We start from the raw sequence: 14,873 nt of genomic DNA on the forward strand, positions 1-14,873 counted from the left end.
GAGTTTCTGCTTTGGGAATTCACTACCAGCTTATGTAAGATACCAGTCCATATTAAAAAAGGACAGCTTGCTATCATTTGCCCGAGAGAGAGAGAGATCTACCTCTAGTATGCTATCCAGCAGGAGGAGTATTGAAGATAATATAAGAATAGCACGCCGTCTCCGTCGATTAACAAGAACAAGCCTCGATTCGTGGCAGCCCATCTAGAGCCGAAGAGTATAACCCGGTTTTACCAAACATTTACGAGCCAATGCACACAACCCGTCTGCCAGCCAAATCCCACCTCGGCAACAATATAGAAGAGAAGTCGAAAGAGAATAGGGTAGAGGATAGATAAAGAGAGAAAAAGACACCGTGTGAATGAAAAAGTAAGCCCATTTTTTCAAAACGCCATGACACTCTTGTACAACAAAGTGGTTCAAGCTCAACACAAACACCACAAGCTGAAAATGCAAGGAAGAAAACACCGAGAAGAAAAAGAACATTCGTGTCGTAGAACACACAAAGCGCCATCCTCCAAGTTTTCTAGGGAAATGTTATAGATAGTTAAAAAGGATGTTGGGTTTTTGTCGTTTGTGCGGCTATCTTTCATATTATGGGTTTGAGTTTGCTTCTTATCTTAGGATCGGGGGTGGAAATTCGCATATGCACCAGTTCCGGGGGTTATGCTACCTGTCTGACGGCCAGGTGTTTGATGGCTGTTCAAAGCTGCGTGGCCTGTGTTCGGGGTACTAGGTGTTCCTGCGGCAGAGAACATGACAGTTCCATTAGGACCGGGGGTTTGGTGAGGTTGATTACTAGGATAGAAAGGCACGGCAGCAATCTGGCCATTAAGTCCCCAGATCTGGCCGGAATATTTGGATCCATCGATGTTTCCATTGAACACAAGCTGTCTGATTTTCCAGAAAATTTCACCGGTGACGAGGGAGTCCGAACCAGCTTGGTGGGCAATGCCTACTCGTTTGACTCCTAGCTCGTCAGCAATGTCCTGAAGGCCGGACTTCTGGCCAAGGTTGGCTATAATCTGGGCTGCAGCATGGGTTAGTGGGGATCCATTGGCGGTTTGATTCCGGCCGGCGTGTTTCATGAGGTATTTTATATCAAAGAGCGAAGGGAAGAATATGTTGAGGAGTTTGTGAAAGTCCTTCTCGTCATCCGGCAGGGGCTTGCACAGCATGATTTTCATGAGATAGCCAAAATCGTATCCGGAGTGGAAGGAGATCCAGTGAACGTCATCGAGGAGGACGAGTCCAGAGCTCATAAGCAAGGCTCCAAAGTCCAGCGGATCGATGCCGTTCTTTTCGTGGAGAGAAAAGTCGATACCAGCCTTGGCCAGCATGCTAGTAGATTCCTGAGCGTACATGTCGTTTTCGAGAGAGAACTTGAAGTTAAATTGCCAGGTACATGGTGCGGGTACCAGGACGCCATTATACCCTTCCGAGTTCGCATGCGTAGCCGTAACTGGAGGAACTTCCCCATCCTCGGAGAAGAGGGTGATTCCAAGCTGTATCATCTTTAAGAGGTCAACATTACACCGTAGAGTCTGGTAGTGGTAGTCTGCTTTTGTGGTAAAGGTGCCCATGGGACGGGCGACTATGCCTGGGAACTCCGTGTCCTAGACGCCGTTAGCCACCGCCAACTAACAGTAATAAGTCACTTTTTTTTTTTTTTTTTTTGCTTATGAGGGGGATGGATGGGCTACCATGCTGATGTATGGGTATTTCTCTACTAATGACCGTAGCATGGCCATTTCCTGTGCCAGATTGTGCTTCCAGACATCACGTATCCTCGATTTGACGGCGTTAGTCTTGGTGTCCATGGTGAGGCGACCGTCATGGCCTAGATGAACCTGCTGGACTTGATGCTGTTGTATTTGCTGTTGCGCCTGTTGCTGTTGTTGTTGCTGCTGCATTTGAGCACCCCTTACAAACCCCATCTGTGCGGCATGGCTGGCGAGTCCGGTGCCACTCCCGTCGCCCAGCACCCCCGCGCCGGCTCCGGTAGGGAAGCCGGCAACTCCAATACCATTGGCACCGGGTATACTGAAGGGATTGATGCTCGACTGGGGGTTGCTGGGCCCGAACCCGGGGTGTCCGCCCAGCGAGGGAGGGGGCAGGCCGGCGTTGGACTGCGGGTGCCCAGCGTGGTGCTGGGCCTGCTGCTGTTGTTGCTGCTGGAGATGTGCTTGCTGGAGGTGAGGGAAAGGGCCCGTCATGCCCGAGGGGCCGTAACGGTTGACCGGCGGCGGCATCGATGCTACGAAGCGCGAGATGTATCACTGCGTGAGGGGGGTGAGGAGGTCGAAAGGAGCATGAGGATGTGAGCGAGCGGTTGGCCAAGCACCAGGCAGCTCACCCTGCGCTGTCTGCTCGCAGTATCGTTACTCCGGCGGTGTCTCCCGGCGTGTCTCCTTGGTCCGGCCGTCTGCTTGCTGTCGCTGTCTCCCGGCGTTCAGTTATCTGCTGGCAATCCGTCGTCGTCGTCGTCGTTGTCGTTGCTGGCCCGTCGCTTGTCGGCTTCGTCGTTCTTTTCTGCGTCTTCTTCGTCTTCAGCTTCTTCGAACTTCGCCAAGCCACGTTGCCGCATCCGGTTAGAAGCTCCCGCGGCCAACATTTCGAACCTTCACTGAATTTCGACGACGGCCGAACTTGGACTTCTTGCAAACTAGACCGACCACGCCAGACACGCCGGCATCGAGCTCAATTGACCAGCTGCTGCGTCCGGAGCACGATAGCGTCCTTACTGCGGACAGCGGACTGCAAAAATTCAGACTAGCCGGACGACCGTCGACCTCTTGCTGCATTGTTTGTTGAACCCCTCCGCCTTCGACAAGATGGCGCCTCCAAACCCAACCGGCTTCGACATGAAGACCTTCAAGGCCGCCGCCTCTCCTACATCAGAATGGGCGCTAAGAGATCCATGGAAGCGACAGTACGCTGGCTAAACTACTTTGTGTTTCTTTGCCATTTTTTGGTTGAGATTTGGAGCTAACTTGGACTCTTTGTATAGTGAGGCATGGCGATACACAGGCCCATTCTCTCGATGGAACAGATTCAAGACTGGCTTCCCAGGCCTCGGAATTGCGACTGTTGCCTTTGCCATATACTGCGGATACGAGTATGCGTTCCTGAATGACAACCATCACAGCCACAAGGAAGAGGGTCACCATTGATAGTCCATCGACACAATGAAACAAGATGCAAAGAAATGAATGCAATTCAAAAGGTCGATTATAACGTCCGGAAACCAAACATATAGAGCTACCCGCGGGGATCCTTTTTCTATTTTGGAACAGAGGCTGAGATTCGGACTCCAAGAGTCGTTGTACATATTCTATTGAAAGGCGCAAATGGGAACAACAACTTTGTACTATTGAGTCCTTACTTTTTTTTATTGCCTGATTATGTACCGCTAACCTATTTTTCGCTTTTGATATTCACATCAGGTCTATGCTGGTTCGTTATGCTAAAAGAGAAATAACCCATCTGCCACACTTTCTTCATTTCCATATGTAACCCCTTACTCTTCAAACACAAGCGCTATACCATCATCACCGGCAGTGACTATCCGTCTGCCTTCCTTATCCCCCTGTACAAAGTCCAATATGCCACCAGACTGCTCTCCCTCTTCATTCTCAGATACACCAACATGGCCTCTCCATTCTTTCAAAAGTCCATGGCCGGCAGCTACAGTGCCGCCCCGGGTATCCCATCGCCTAACCACTCCATCCATTCCGACAGAGGTAAGTAACCATGGCCTGCCCGATGACGTACCAGCAGAGGCAGTGTTGGTCTCGCAGTGAACGAATTCAACCTTCACCACAGCTGTTTCTTCATGGGCTCCACGGATATGTCGTCTAACAGCAAATCTATGGGCAACGTCAAACAGAGCAATGGACCCATCCACTGAGCCAGCTGCGAGGAGGTTCAGCGGAGGAGAGGAGAAAGACAGGGACTCGATGCCGTCTGACTGAGCTTGGAGAGAGGCAAGAAGAGTGCCAGCCCCGGAACCACCAGCTGCGCCGGCGCCTCCTTTACCTTTGGCCTTGGACTTTGCAGACGTATCTGTCAAACGAGGGAGCCCAACGACCTTGATATGACCTTCGGCACCACCAACAACAGCAAATGCGCCCGAAGGTGAGATGGCAACGGAATATAACCCCCCTTCCACAGCGAATCTCTGGTCCTGCACCGTCAACGCAACGACAGACTGCGTACCGGCAGAAGCAGTAACTCCAGCAGCAGCCGCAGCCCCAAACACATCATACACGTAAAAGCTACCTTCTTCGGAGACGGTAGCCAGCAATTGTCCGTCCGGAGTCCATGCACCAGCCGTACAAGGCGCCGTATGCTGAAAATAAGTAGCCACTATCGTCAAAGGTTCTGCAGCTTCCTCACTTGCATCCACACGGTACACCCATACACTGCCGTCACTGGCACCGATAGCAACCACATTCTTCGTCTGCTCATCGTTGCCGGCCTTACTTGACGGACAAGTAGCGATCCAGTTAATCTCCTCCACTTCCTGCGACTCGGCCAGGAACTGCCATGCCCTGCCCGCCAGATTCTCACTTGTATCCTTCCAGGCACGTAGTTTCCCATCCAGACCAGCAGTGATCACATATTCACCCCTTGGAGCAGTAAAGCACACGGCGTTCACCGAGTCCTTGTGTCCGTCTAAATGCGCTATGACGGGGAGGGATTCTCTCTCTTTACTTTGCTGCGGTGTTGTCTCGTAGCTCTTCGGCAGTAGCGGTTTCTCAGCAGCGGCAGTCTGGCTGGAGTCGAATATGTATGCGGTATCGTCTCCGGAGCCCGTGATTATGATTTCAGGGTGGATTGGGTGCTGCGCGATACAGAATATTGAGTCTGTATGCTTGTCGAAGTGTGCGGCGGAGTCGTTCTCGAGCAGTAGCTCCTCGTCCTCTTCTTCCATCGGGTGGTCATCGTCGACCTGGACTATCTCTTCTGCGTCTGCATCGTCTATGAACTCCTCCTCCATGTGCTCTCCATGGTCCTCGTCCATCTGATCTTGTTGCTGGCGCTCCGGCATCTTGTCCTTGATATTATATTGCTTTGCGATAAAATTTTGGTTGGAGGGGCGGGACGAGGGGCAGTTCGGAGTAGAGGAATAGCTATAAATCAACGGGATATATATATATATATATCACACGATAGCTCGAACAGGATTTATCTGGAAAGAAAAGCTAGAGTATCACAGAGTATATTGAATATTTATAGCTTTCTTGAAAATAAAGCGGACGGAAGAAGCTGGTAGAAGGTTTGTATTCTCAATGCCACTGATTATAAATAGGAGTTGTCTACGCTGACAAAATATCACGAGCTGTCAAAATCAACTATGAGAAGGTGAAAATATCTACAACTTCGCCTTCGCCTTCTGTCGAGCCTCCTTCTCGCGGTTTCGGAGCAGACGACGAAGGATCTTGCCGCTGGGACTCTTGGGAATGACATCTATGAACTCGACGCCGCCCTTCAGCCACTTGTGCCGGGCCTTGTGCTCCTCCACAAACTGCTGGATAGACTTGATGACAGCCGCATCGTCTTTGCCGGCAGCAGAGGGTCCCTTAACGACAAAGGCCTTGGGCAGTTCTCCAGCCCGCTCGTCAGGTACGGGGATGACAGCACAGTCGGCAACGTCAGGGTGAGAGAGGACGTGAGATTCGAGCTCAGCTGGCGCAACTTGCATTCCCTTGACCTTGATCAGTTCTTTTATCCGGTCAACAATGAAGAGATGCTCTGTTCCCTTGGGAGAGACGCGGAAGACAACTTCGTCTCCCGTACGCATCCAGCCGTCCTGGAATGTCTCTGCGGTGGCCTTTTGGTTGTTCAGGTAGCCCAGGACGACGGTAGGGGAGCGGACGACCAGTTCTCCTGGCTGGTCGTAGCCGGTCAACTCGACACCTTCCGGGGAGACAACTTTTGCTTCAAAGCCAGGGAGTAGACAGCCGGATGAGCCCAGCCAGGTGTCGTGGATGCTTGTAGATGAGACCACAGTGCAAGTTTCAGTGAGACCTGCATGCAATGCGATGTTAGTGTATCTGTCTGAGAATAGGTTAAAGGGGTCATCATCCTGGGCCTACCGTATCCCTGTTTTATAGCCCAGGATGGCTTCCAGGCCTGTAGCTCTTCTGCCGTCTCCTTGCCCAGCGGTGCAGCTCCTGTGAATATGGAAGCGACACTGGAGAGATCTACTTTGTCGCAGACTGCCTTGTTTCGCAGCATTGCAATGATGATTGGAGGCACTAGGAACAACGTGTTGATCTTATACTTTGCAATGGCTGTTAGGTACTGAGCCATGTCGAACTTGGGCAGGACGACCAGAGAATCTCCTCGGTAGGACCCAGCATGGCACAGGACAACGAGTGCATAGATGTGGCTCTGAGGCAGCAGGCCCAGGTTGACTGCCGTAGCCGAACCTCCCCTTTTAACACGAACATCTCGTTCCGGCTGCTCTTTGATCCTGATCTGCATGGTGTTTGCAATGACGTTCCTATGCGAGATCATCACGCCTTTCTATACATAAGGACTGTTAGTTTGGCTGTCGATACAGGAGTATTTCAAGAGGTTTAAATATAAATACCGGAAGACCAGACGTGCCGCTGGAATAGCACAGGAAGGCCGTCTGCTTAGCAGCTTGACCAGGTCCCCATTTGGCTCTTTTAACTGGTGGAAGCGAGTATCCCTCCGTGATGAACTGCTCGAGCGTCTTGAAACCTGCCGGTGTCTTCGCCGAGCCAGTAAATTGAGCAGGGAGGTCAATGATATACACCCTGCTCTTGGATATCCCGGCCGTTTCAGCAGCCTCCAATGCACTTGGCAAGGAGGGTAGACAGGTGAACAGGGCCTTACAGCGAGAATCTACCAGCTGATGGGCGAGCTCTGGCGCAGAGTAAGCTGCATTGGCCGCGCTCACGATGCCGGACAGCCGATGCACCGCCCAGCAGAGAACCAAGTAGTCGATCTGACTTCCAGTTAGCCAACTTTTATTTTTTAACACGAACACTCATAGCAATAGTGAAGACAGCCATGCCTTACCGAGTTGAAGCTGTAGATGCCCACGACCTTCTCCCACTCGGTCCCCTGATTCGGATGGAAGCCGAACTCCCTTGCCAGCGCTCGGGAGAGAACATCAACGCGCTCTGCCACCTGGGATATCGAGTATGTCCTGCCCGTGAGGCCACAGACAAACGGATCTCTCGACTCCGCGAACGGCATGCGACCGTTGGCCTCGTCTAGGATGAAGTCGCATATTGGTATATCATCAGGGACCCTAGGCAGCTTCCCGGCGCCGGCAGGCGGATAGAAGACCATCCTGTCGGCTCAGTAGTTAAATCAACTACTCAGCAACAGAAAGCAAACGTATGTGTATTTCCCATGCAGGAGTGAGCTCTTGAATATATATCGGTGTAATGCCGGACTATCTGCTTCGTCGCCGCAGCCCCAGCCAGCCTCCACCCCCCGGCTTCGCTTCTCCACGCGCCTGACCCGACCAACCGGCGCCCGAGCCGAGCCTTGAGTTAACCGAGGCTGCGGCGTCAACTGGCTGTGGCTCCGGCATTGACTCCGGTGATAAGAATGATTCTATGTTACTACATGAGATAGATGTCTACCGAGTAGAAGATGTAGCTACTCATGTCTCTCGAGGACTCCGAGGCTTCCCAGTCAGCCCCAAAATCCAGAATGATTGGATTCTTCTCCATTGAATGGAATATTCATATGTCAGAAGGCCGGTCAATCGAGATGTTAACCTCGTCCCTAGCCTACCGCGGCTTAGGTATTGACGAACTTGGGGGTAAGAAGAAGACCGACTGTAGAGCAACCGACCACGCATCGGGAGGATTTCTTTCATCCCTTGCAATAATCCCACGGAACAAAAAGGCCCACCTCCGCTCCATGGCAACTTCTAGCTGGCGGAGATGATAGGTGCGAGTTGCAAGCGTATTCAAAGAAGGACATCAAGGATTAAGAAGGTTGGTCACCGTCTCGCAGTTAGCAGCTTTGTTATAAATCGTCATACGGATGACTGCGCAGACAGCTAACCCAGAATGACAAGATGACATCTTGCCTCGAGGACCGGCAGGGCACTTCCTCATATTTATGTTAAACCCTCCGACCTCCCATTGCATCCTGTTGAAGAAGAGACTGAAGATACTTTTAAAGCTTCAACCCCCATCCAAGTCAATTCTTCCTGCATATTCTGCTTGTATATAATACAGCCATGACTTCTTCCGCCATTATAGATGCACTATATCAAGAAAAAAGATATATATATATTATAATTGCGCCGTAAGGGCTTTCGTAACTAATTAATTGATAAGGAAGAGATGAATCATGGCATGATAGCACCGAAGCTTGATCTCTAGAAAACCCGGGAAAAACAGAAAGATCCTTGCCTAATCGCAAGGGAGACACACCGGCCTGGAACCTAAGTAGGAGCCAAAGGACTTTATTCTTCTGGCTAAGGGGAGGACCGCGAAAGTCATTCTTATCAGCGCAAGAGACCAAATCAATGGCTGTATCCTCTGTACCCGTGGGATTAACATCCTTCTTTCCAGAGAAATATTTAGTCGCATCCACGACCTTCTTCGCTGGAACTTCTTTCTATGACCATGGCTGCGATTTGTCTTCGTCATTCCTCCTATTCAGTGGTTGTTGGCTCCCTTTGTGATGTCTCAGGAATAAAAAGAGAAGAAATGTATTCTATAATTCATTGTAGCTCGAGAACGAGTATACAAGCATGGGGAAAGAAGAGACATCCTTATCCTTGCCGGGATTTAAGTAGCTTTTATAGCTAACTATTCCCCAGTATGACTTAAGCGAGGTTTCGCCTAGCTAATAGTATTGGCGAGGTTTCAGATGTTAGCAAACGATATAGGAAACAAAGAAATCTAATAGAGATAAAGAATTATAAAAACCACATGTAAAACCAGTGGGTTCCTAGCAAATGGCGGCAAAAAGCAGCACGCGGCGGGTAGCCGCTGTCGAACCGTCACACCCTTTATATGATATGCTGCCCTAATCAATGCATGCCATTTAGTGAATGCTCCGACGGAGATAGGCCAGTAGCTGCTCTGGGCTGTAAAAGACAGGGAATTTTTGATAATTTTCTTTGTATAATATGAATGATGGGTATCATCTCGATGATCCCTTTCGAAAATTTTCGATAGGATACCGGATAGAGTCACTGTCTTCAAGTCTCATCTCCATCATATTCGAACTCCGGGATCGGGTCATAGTCGCCCTTCCAATGCTCTGAGGCGGGTACCTGGTCTGGCATCACGTACCGAGCAGTAAGGGCAAATCGAAGTCTACCTGACGGAATAACCGAGTGCTACAGTTACAGTAAGTATTGATCCCAATATGCACCACAGTTGGGGTTAAGTGATTTACCTCGTAGTACTTCTGTAGATCTGGCCCATGCATCACGGCCAAATCGCCATGGTTAAGCGCCATCGTACACATCGGAGGCGCCTCTCTTCTAGAAGTGGGCAGAGCCTGTCGAGCAGCCAAGTACTGTTCTGCAGTTATTTCTTTGGCGTTGAACTTCCGTGCAAGTTCGGCTCTTGCTTCTTCGTTTGCACAGCCTGGAAGAACCGGATCGTGTTGCAGATATATCTTGTCCTTGCCATCTCTCTTGCGGAAGCCATTGTAGTATTCGTCCTTCATGCGGATGAGCATGGTTGCCGGAGCCCCGAGTGAAAGGGTAGCTATTGTTGGACCCAGAGACGATTCGCCGTCATCATGGTACCCAATTGACATGTCCTCGAAATATCCAAGAGCAAGGAGTTCATTGGGCATTTGGAAGGCATTAGCGTCCACTGTATGCCGTGTCGCCCATTTTAGACGCTCGAGTGCACTGATGATAACCGGCGGAGCGGTGTTAAATGGTCGAGAGTCCACGCTCACGATATATTTATATGGCATTCCCTATGAACATGGTATTAGGTATAGAATATATAGCAGTGGAGGCTAGGGAAAGCCTACATAGTTGACAGCGAAGTGAGAAGTCAGAGTTCCAGCGACTAGGAGGAGGATTAAATAGTTAGCATTTATGACTGAATAAATCTAGAAAATATTGGGTACAGACAGATCCAGGCTTTGTCTTTGGATATGTCTTGATTTTCGTTTACTACCTGAATTTTGGTACCAACACGGAGAGATATATCTAAACTTTCCAAGAGCAAGAAGGGAAGAAGAAAGAATGAAAGGAAAAACTCACCAACACAAGGAGAGATCGGGTATCGTCTGAGACCTAGATCTTCCCGTTGCATCAGGCTGAAGAGGTCATCAGGCCCACCGGGACAGCTGTTTACCGTTCGGTTAGCTGCAAAATGGGTCACTATGCCGGCACCCGGAAGGACAAAGGTGTCCTTTCGGTAGTTCTTCATGTACTGGATCGTTGGCATTGAGGTGATATCCTTCGGAACAGTTGGCAGTTTGTGACCAGATGGACTCATCTCCAAATCAGGCAGTACGGATCGCAGCGAGATATGGTTCATAGGTGGGCTGTATTGAAATCCACATCCGGCTGTCGAACATTCCCATCGCCTCCAATGGATTCTGGCAATACACGCTCTACACTGCGGGCAAACGATGCCCTTCCATGCCATGCGTGTCCCAGTGACATCCGTTTGATCATTGGAGAAAGTTGAAAGGAGGTCCGGTACCAAGCTGCAAGGAGGCAGGACAACATTCTTTGGTTTGGACCGCTTTGCGAGAAACTCAGGGGCAAAAGTGAGCTGGGATGGCGGCGGTGATCCTTCCATCTTCCAGAATTCAGCACACAGCGGGTTAAGACACATCCAGCCTTGAGCAAACACTTGAGCAGTCCCAATTGAGCAAGAGAGGCAGATATGATCTGGTGCTGGAGTTACAGACTCGCGTTGTTCAAGGGGAATGGGGTCAGGAGAACCCTTGGGAGACCACCAGCTTTTTGTCGCGAGGTTGATCTTTTCGAAGCGCATCTGAGCGCCTTTGTGCTTTCCGACTTGCTCAAACCAGATATCTGTGATTCTGAAGAAGTCCAAGACATTGAAATTGTACGGAACCTTGGTGCGACAGTCCGCGTTCTTGCCCCCTATCCTGCATGTTAGATAGGGGAGCGTATAAAGAGCACATCGACTGAAATTTAGACTTACCTAGGATGAGGCCAACAGGGATCTCAAGTCTCATAGAGTTGATGAGGGAGCGAAGAATAGGCCCGTTCGGATCATGGTCTTTGGTCATGACTAGTTGACCTTCCTTCGTCTTCCTGCATGATCCGCCCCTATTTTTGTTTGATTTAGAGCCCACTTCGCCTCTGTGATGAGTCAAGAGATAACTTACACTCTGGTGATGACAACCTCATCGTCTATGTATGATCTGTCACCGCAGTCTCCATCGATGAGTACACCGCGGCAGATGTTGTCAAGGTAGTAGCAGCCTCCCTGTACAGAATGGAACCAGGGAAGTGCATCTCCAAGAACAACTCGGTCCTCAGCCCACACTGGAGGTTGACCATGTGGTTCTAGCAGCTCATCTTTGAGTGCTGGAACTACGATGTCGGCCTGGCCAGCTTGGGGCTCAATGCCATCTTTCTCAGTAGAAGAACGGCTGCTGGATCCAGATCTGGCCCAAGAGAGCAACGTGTTGGCTACAGCATATTAGTCAGTAAACATCCTAACGTGCCGTATATGAGGCTTTAGAACCTGGAAAGGGTGGTTTGTGGTTATGGTTGCGGCGGTGGTGGTATCTAAGGGGGATGTATATGTTTTGATTTCACAAAAGGGGTAGTGGTTGTTTTTTTTTTTTTTTCTAGATAGCCGACAGGATATTGTGTCACACGTGATATCGCTTGTTCCTATGGTATATTGAAAGAAATAGAGGGAATAAGGACATCAAATGAGAGTAAGTGAGGACAAGTAATGGTATCTCATAAGGAGTCTTCCCTGTTCAAATCCCGAAGGGCCTTCCTAATATCAATACAATAGCTGAGGTGGGTATACAGCCAACAACCAATAGCCAGTATATGCAGACGTGGCTTATAACAACATAGATAGGTATATCAAGGGATGATGGCCAAAAATATCAGTAATACATGGCAATATATGACATACCCTGGAGTAGTGTCTTCCTCTGAGAAGCCCTGGTCCTTCTAGTGACCCCAACGCGACCAACGACCTTCAGTACGCCGTTTTTGGTTCCAGCCATGACTCCAAAGACAGCTGAACCTGTACACGGTAATATAAGGATATTTTTGAAGCAGCAGGGGAATAGGTTCCGACAGGAATAGCTGCAATAAAGGAAGTAAAGTATTGAGCAGTGTATACCGGGACTTTTTCGAGGGATGCGAAATTGGGCTGGTCGACTTTCCCAGCGGGTAGGAAAGAGTAGAAGGGGCAGGAGTCCCCGGGGGGAATAGCGACTTAAATAGAGCAGCCAGGTAGCCTCTTACCCTCCTTCAAGGGAGGGGATATTCACCTGGGATCGTAAGTGCTGCTTTTTAGTCGACGGTGAAGCTCAATCTCGGTATGAAAGCAGCAAGTGAAATCCAATTCACAGATAGGAGTGTGAGCGCTGGAAAGCGGAATAATCACAAAATAGTGAAATGTGGATGCCTCTGTAGTAAGAGCTTTCCGCTCATGTTTGTGTGTCTCATGCACACCGTCAAGTTTTTCGTATAGAGTGAATGATTAATTAGTCAAAATACCACCGTAAAAACACGAAGTAGCTGTTGGAGCATAGAGGTCAGTTGCTGAAATAAGTAGTATAGTTTAAGGGATAGACTGACCGTATAAATGCTCCGAAGTTGACTGGAGAGCCGAGAGGATGTAAGGGTGAAGGTGAGATTGTAACCCCCGATGCGATGGTATATGGAATTTCTTCCAAGGCAAAATATCACCATATAAGAAGGTTGTAACGTACTGTATTATGGACTCGGCTTCAAGGGTGCGTAGTATGTATGTATTCTGCAACTCCAGCAGCAGCGCCAACAGACGGTTAGGGGTGAGGGTGAGAATGAGCCCCTCTACCCGATAGTATAATATATGGAACTGCTTCTTAGGCGAGATATTACCATATAAAGGTTGTTACGATGCACTGCAGTGTAGACGCCGCCAGAAGGATGCTGGGGTGCAATTTATATGGGTGGTCATGCAGCGACATCATCAATAGGCGGAAGACGTGAGCATCCGTACTCCGATGCCGTCATAGACAGCAAGGCGACTTTGCCGAATAACTCAACCAGAGACTTTCTCCGAGTTGAAGCCATCCATGGTACGGTGCTTATATCAAGAACTCTATCCATGACTGTGTAAAAGATGCCAGCTTCGGATGTGGTGGTCATGCTGTTGTTCATGCTGTTGTTGCTGGTACTATGGATAGCATTGATGTCCCCAAGCTCCCGTAAAGGAAATACAGGTGAAGTGGGGGATGATAACGATATAGTAGAGAGGCTGACCCCAGGTAAGGTAGCCTGACCCTCTCCAATAGACAGGCTGCGAGTGCCAGGGACCGGACCAAGGGACGCACCACATGGTGTATATATGTCGAAATCCGTGGTCTGCTGATGGAAGAATTGTAGGCAGGGGGTGGAGATGCGTTTTAGGTATTATAAGCATACATCGAAGTATGATGGAGGAATATCTTAGGAAAGGGAGGAAAATCATAGGAAATAAAGGAATATCTTAGGGAAAGGAGGAGTATGATGATGAGAAAGAAAGAAGAAAGGGAGAGAAAGAAGAAGAGAAACGATGGCCCTTTTATAGACAAATTCCAGGCTAATTCTACGGTGACTGAAGCCCAGCTGCAAGAGGAATAGGGGGTCAGGGGGGAGCCAGCAGTGATTCGTCTCATGCATTAACTGTTGGTAAACATGGCTCTGGAGCTGGATGAACAGTGAAAGATGGGACGGACAGTGATGATATGAGACGGAATCCATAGGTATATCCTGCTAGAGACAGTGACTCTGCTGCTTCTTTCTTTGCAGGCAGTGAAAGAGACAGTGAAAGGCGGACTCGGTCAGGGGTAGATATTGAATTCTGATATTGACTGTGACGCCTTGAAGATAAGTCCGATTCACTGCCCGTAGTCACCGCCACTGTCTCTCTCTCTGTCTCTGCAGTAGATACTCCGTAGATACGCCGTCTATATCCTGCTGTCACTGTCTCAAGCCGTCGACTGGCATGGCTTTTCTCCTGTAGTTAGCAGTTAGCACACCTACTTGGTCGATATATCACGCCAACCAAAAACGACACTTATCACCGTCTCCTCCATTCTATCTCTATCACCGTCTTCTTCTCATCATCATCATCTTCTTCTTCTTCTTCATCGTCGTCGTCGTCGTCGTCGTCGATGTCGTCCTCGCTTTCAACGTCCTCAACGTCCTCGCTGACTAAGCTCCCGCCCCCCAAAAAGCGACGTCGATCTTCAGCTTCAACAGCAAAAAAGGCGCCATCAAAGCGAGCATCAACAAGCATCAACTGCGCGCTCGCTGTCGTCTCTTCTCGTCCGGCCGAAGCAGCGATGGTGTCCCTGGCCGCGGCCCTCACTCGATAGTCTCCTTGCTGAACCAAATCGTCCGCTCGTTACCCGTCAAGCCGCCGCTTTCTTTTTTTTTTCCCGCGCGCACCAACGCATAGTTAACTACTTACACCCCCCCCCCCGCCGGGGCTGTGGCAGTTGGAGACCACAAAGGGATCGGCAAGACAAACAGGTAATGGTTTGAAGGTCCCCGACGGATCGAGGAGGAGCGTATCAGATTAGTAGAATTTTTTTTACTAGGGTGTGTGAGGAGGGTCTATAGTGATTATTTTGTTGCAGTAAGTACTTCGAGGTTTGTTATATTGCTGGGGGGGCGGTGGGGGGGGTTATTA

The 14,873-nt window shown here is 49.6% G+C and overlaps 7 protein-coding genes across 7 annotated transcripts; 2 read left to right on the plus strand and 5 right to left on the minus strand.

Annotated features, from left to right (window-relative positions):
* Positions 1–287: 287 nt before the first annotated feature.
* On the minus strand, positions 288–2,442 carry TERG_04000 (uncharacterized protein). The gene is made up of 2 exons (XM_003234901.2): positions 1,704–2,442; positions 288–1,616 (listed from the first exon to the last, which is right to left on the minus strand). The coding sequence occupies exons 1-2, from the start codon at positions 2,250–2,252 to the stop codon at positions 621–623; spliced, it is 1,545 nt and encodes a 514-aa protein (XP_003234949.1). The 5' UTR covers positions 2,253–2,442; the 3' UTR covers positions 288–620.
* A 392-nt stretch (positions 2,443–2,834) lies between these two features.
* Positions 2,835–3,173, plus strand: TERG_04001 (uncharacterized protein; the record flags this gene model as incomplete). Its single annotated transcript, XM_003234902.1, has 2 exons — positions 2,835–2,932; positions 3,011–3,173. The coding sequence occupies 2 exons, from the start codon at positions 2,835–2,837 to the stop codon at positions 3,171–3,173; spliced, it is 261 nt and encodes an 86-aa protein (XP_003234950.1).
* A 347-nt stretch (positions 3,174–3,520) lies between these two features.
* On the minus strand, positions 3,521–5,053 carry TERG_04002 (uncharacterized protein; the record flags this gene model as incomplete). The annotated part of the gene is made up of 1 exon (XM_003234903.1): positions 3,521–5,053. The coding sequence occupies one exon, from the start codon at positions 5,051–5,053 to the stop codon at positions 3,521–3,523; it is 1,533 nt and encodes a 510-aa protein (XP_003234951.1).
* Positions 5,054–5,377: 324 nt separating this feature from the next.
* Positions 5,378–7,332, minus strand: TERG_04003 (uncharacterized protein; the record flags this gene model as incomplete). The annotated part of the gene is made up of 4 exons (XM_003234904.1): positions 5,378–6,033; positions 6,102–6,534; positions 6,602–6,982; positions 7,057–7,332. The coding sequence occupies 4 exons, from the start codon at positions 7,330–7,332 to the stop codon at positions 5,378–5,380; spliced, it is 1,746 nt and encodes a 581-aa protein (XP_003234952.1).
* Positions 7,333–9,685: 2,353 nt separating this feature from the next.
* TERG_12091 (uncharacterized protein) lies at positions 9,686–9,994 on the plus strand (the record flags this gene model as incomplete). The annotated part of the gene is made up of 1 exon (XM_047751102.1): positions 9,686–9,994. One exon carries the CDS (start codon positions 9,686–9,688, stop codon positions 9,992–9,994), a length of 309 nt encoding a protein of 102 aa, XP_047606154.1.
* Positions 9,995–10,070: 76 nt separating this feature from the next.
* On the minus strand, positions 10,071–10,985 carry TERG_04004 (uncharacterized protein; the record flags this gene model as incomplete). The annotated part of the gene is made up of 1 exon (XM_003234905.2): positions 10,071–10,985. One exon carries the CDS (start codon positions 10,983–10,985, stop codon positions 10,071–10,073), a length of 915 nt encoding a protein of 304 aa, XP_003234953.2.
* Positions 10,986–14,258: 3,273 nt separating this feature from the next.
* On the minus strand, positions 14,259–14,477 carry TERG_04005 (uncharacterized protein; the record flags this gene model as incomplete). Its single annotated transcript, XM_003234906.2, has 1 exon — positions 14,259–14,477. The coding sequence occupies one exon, from the start codon at positions 14,475–14,477 to the stop codon at positions 14,259–14,261; it is 219 nt and encodes a 72-aa protein (XP_003234954.2).
* Between the last annotated feature and the right edge of the window lie 396 nt (positions 14,478–14,873).

This window comes from Trichophyton rubrum, assembly GCF_000151425.1.
Source record: "Trichophyton rubrum CBS 118892 genomic scaffold supercont2.4, whole genome shotgun sequence".
NCBI lineage: Eukaryota > Fungi > Ascomycota > Eurotiomycetes > Onygenales > Arthrodermataceae > Trichophyton > Trichophyton rubrum.

Coding starts and splice junctions, on each gene's coding strand:
- TERG_04000 (XM_003234901.2), bottom strand. CDS start 2,252: ATGCCGCCGCCGGTCAACCGTTACGGCCCCTCGGGCATGACGGGCCCT. Junction 1,617..1,703: donor AATACCCATACATCAGCATG/GTAGCCCATCCA, acceptor AACGGCGTCTAG/GACACGGAGTTCCCAGGCAT.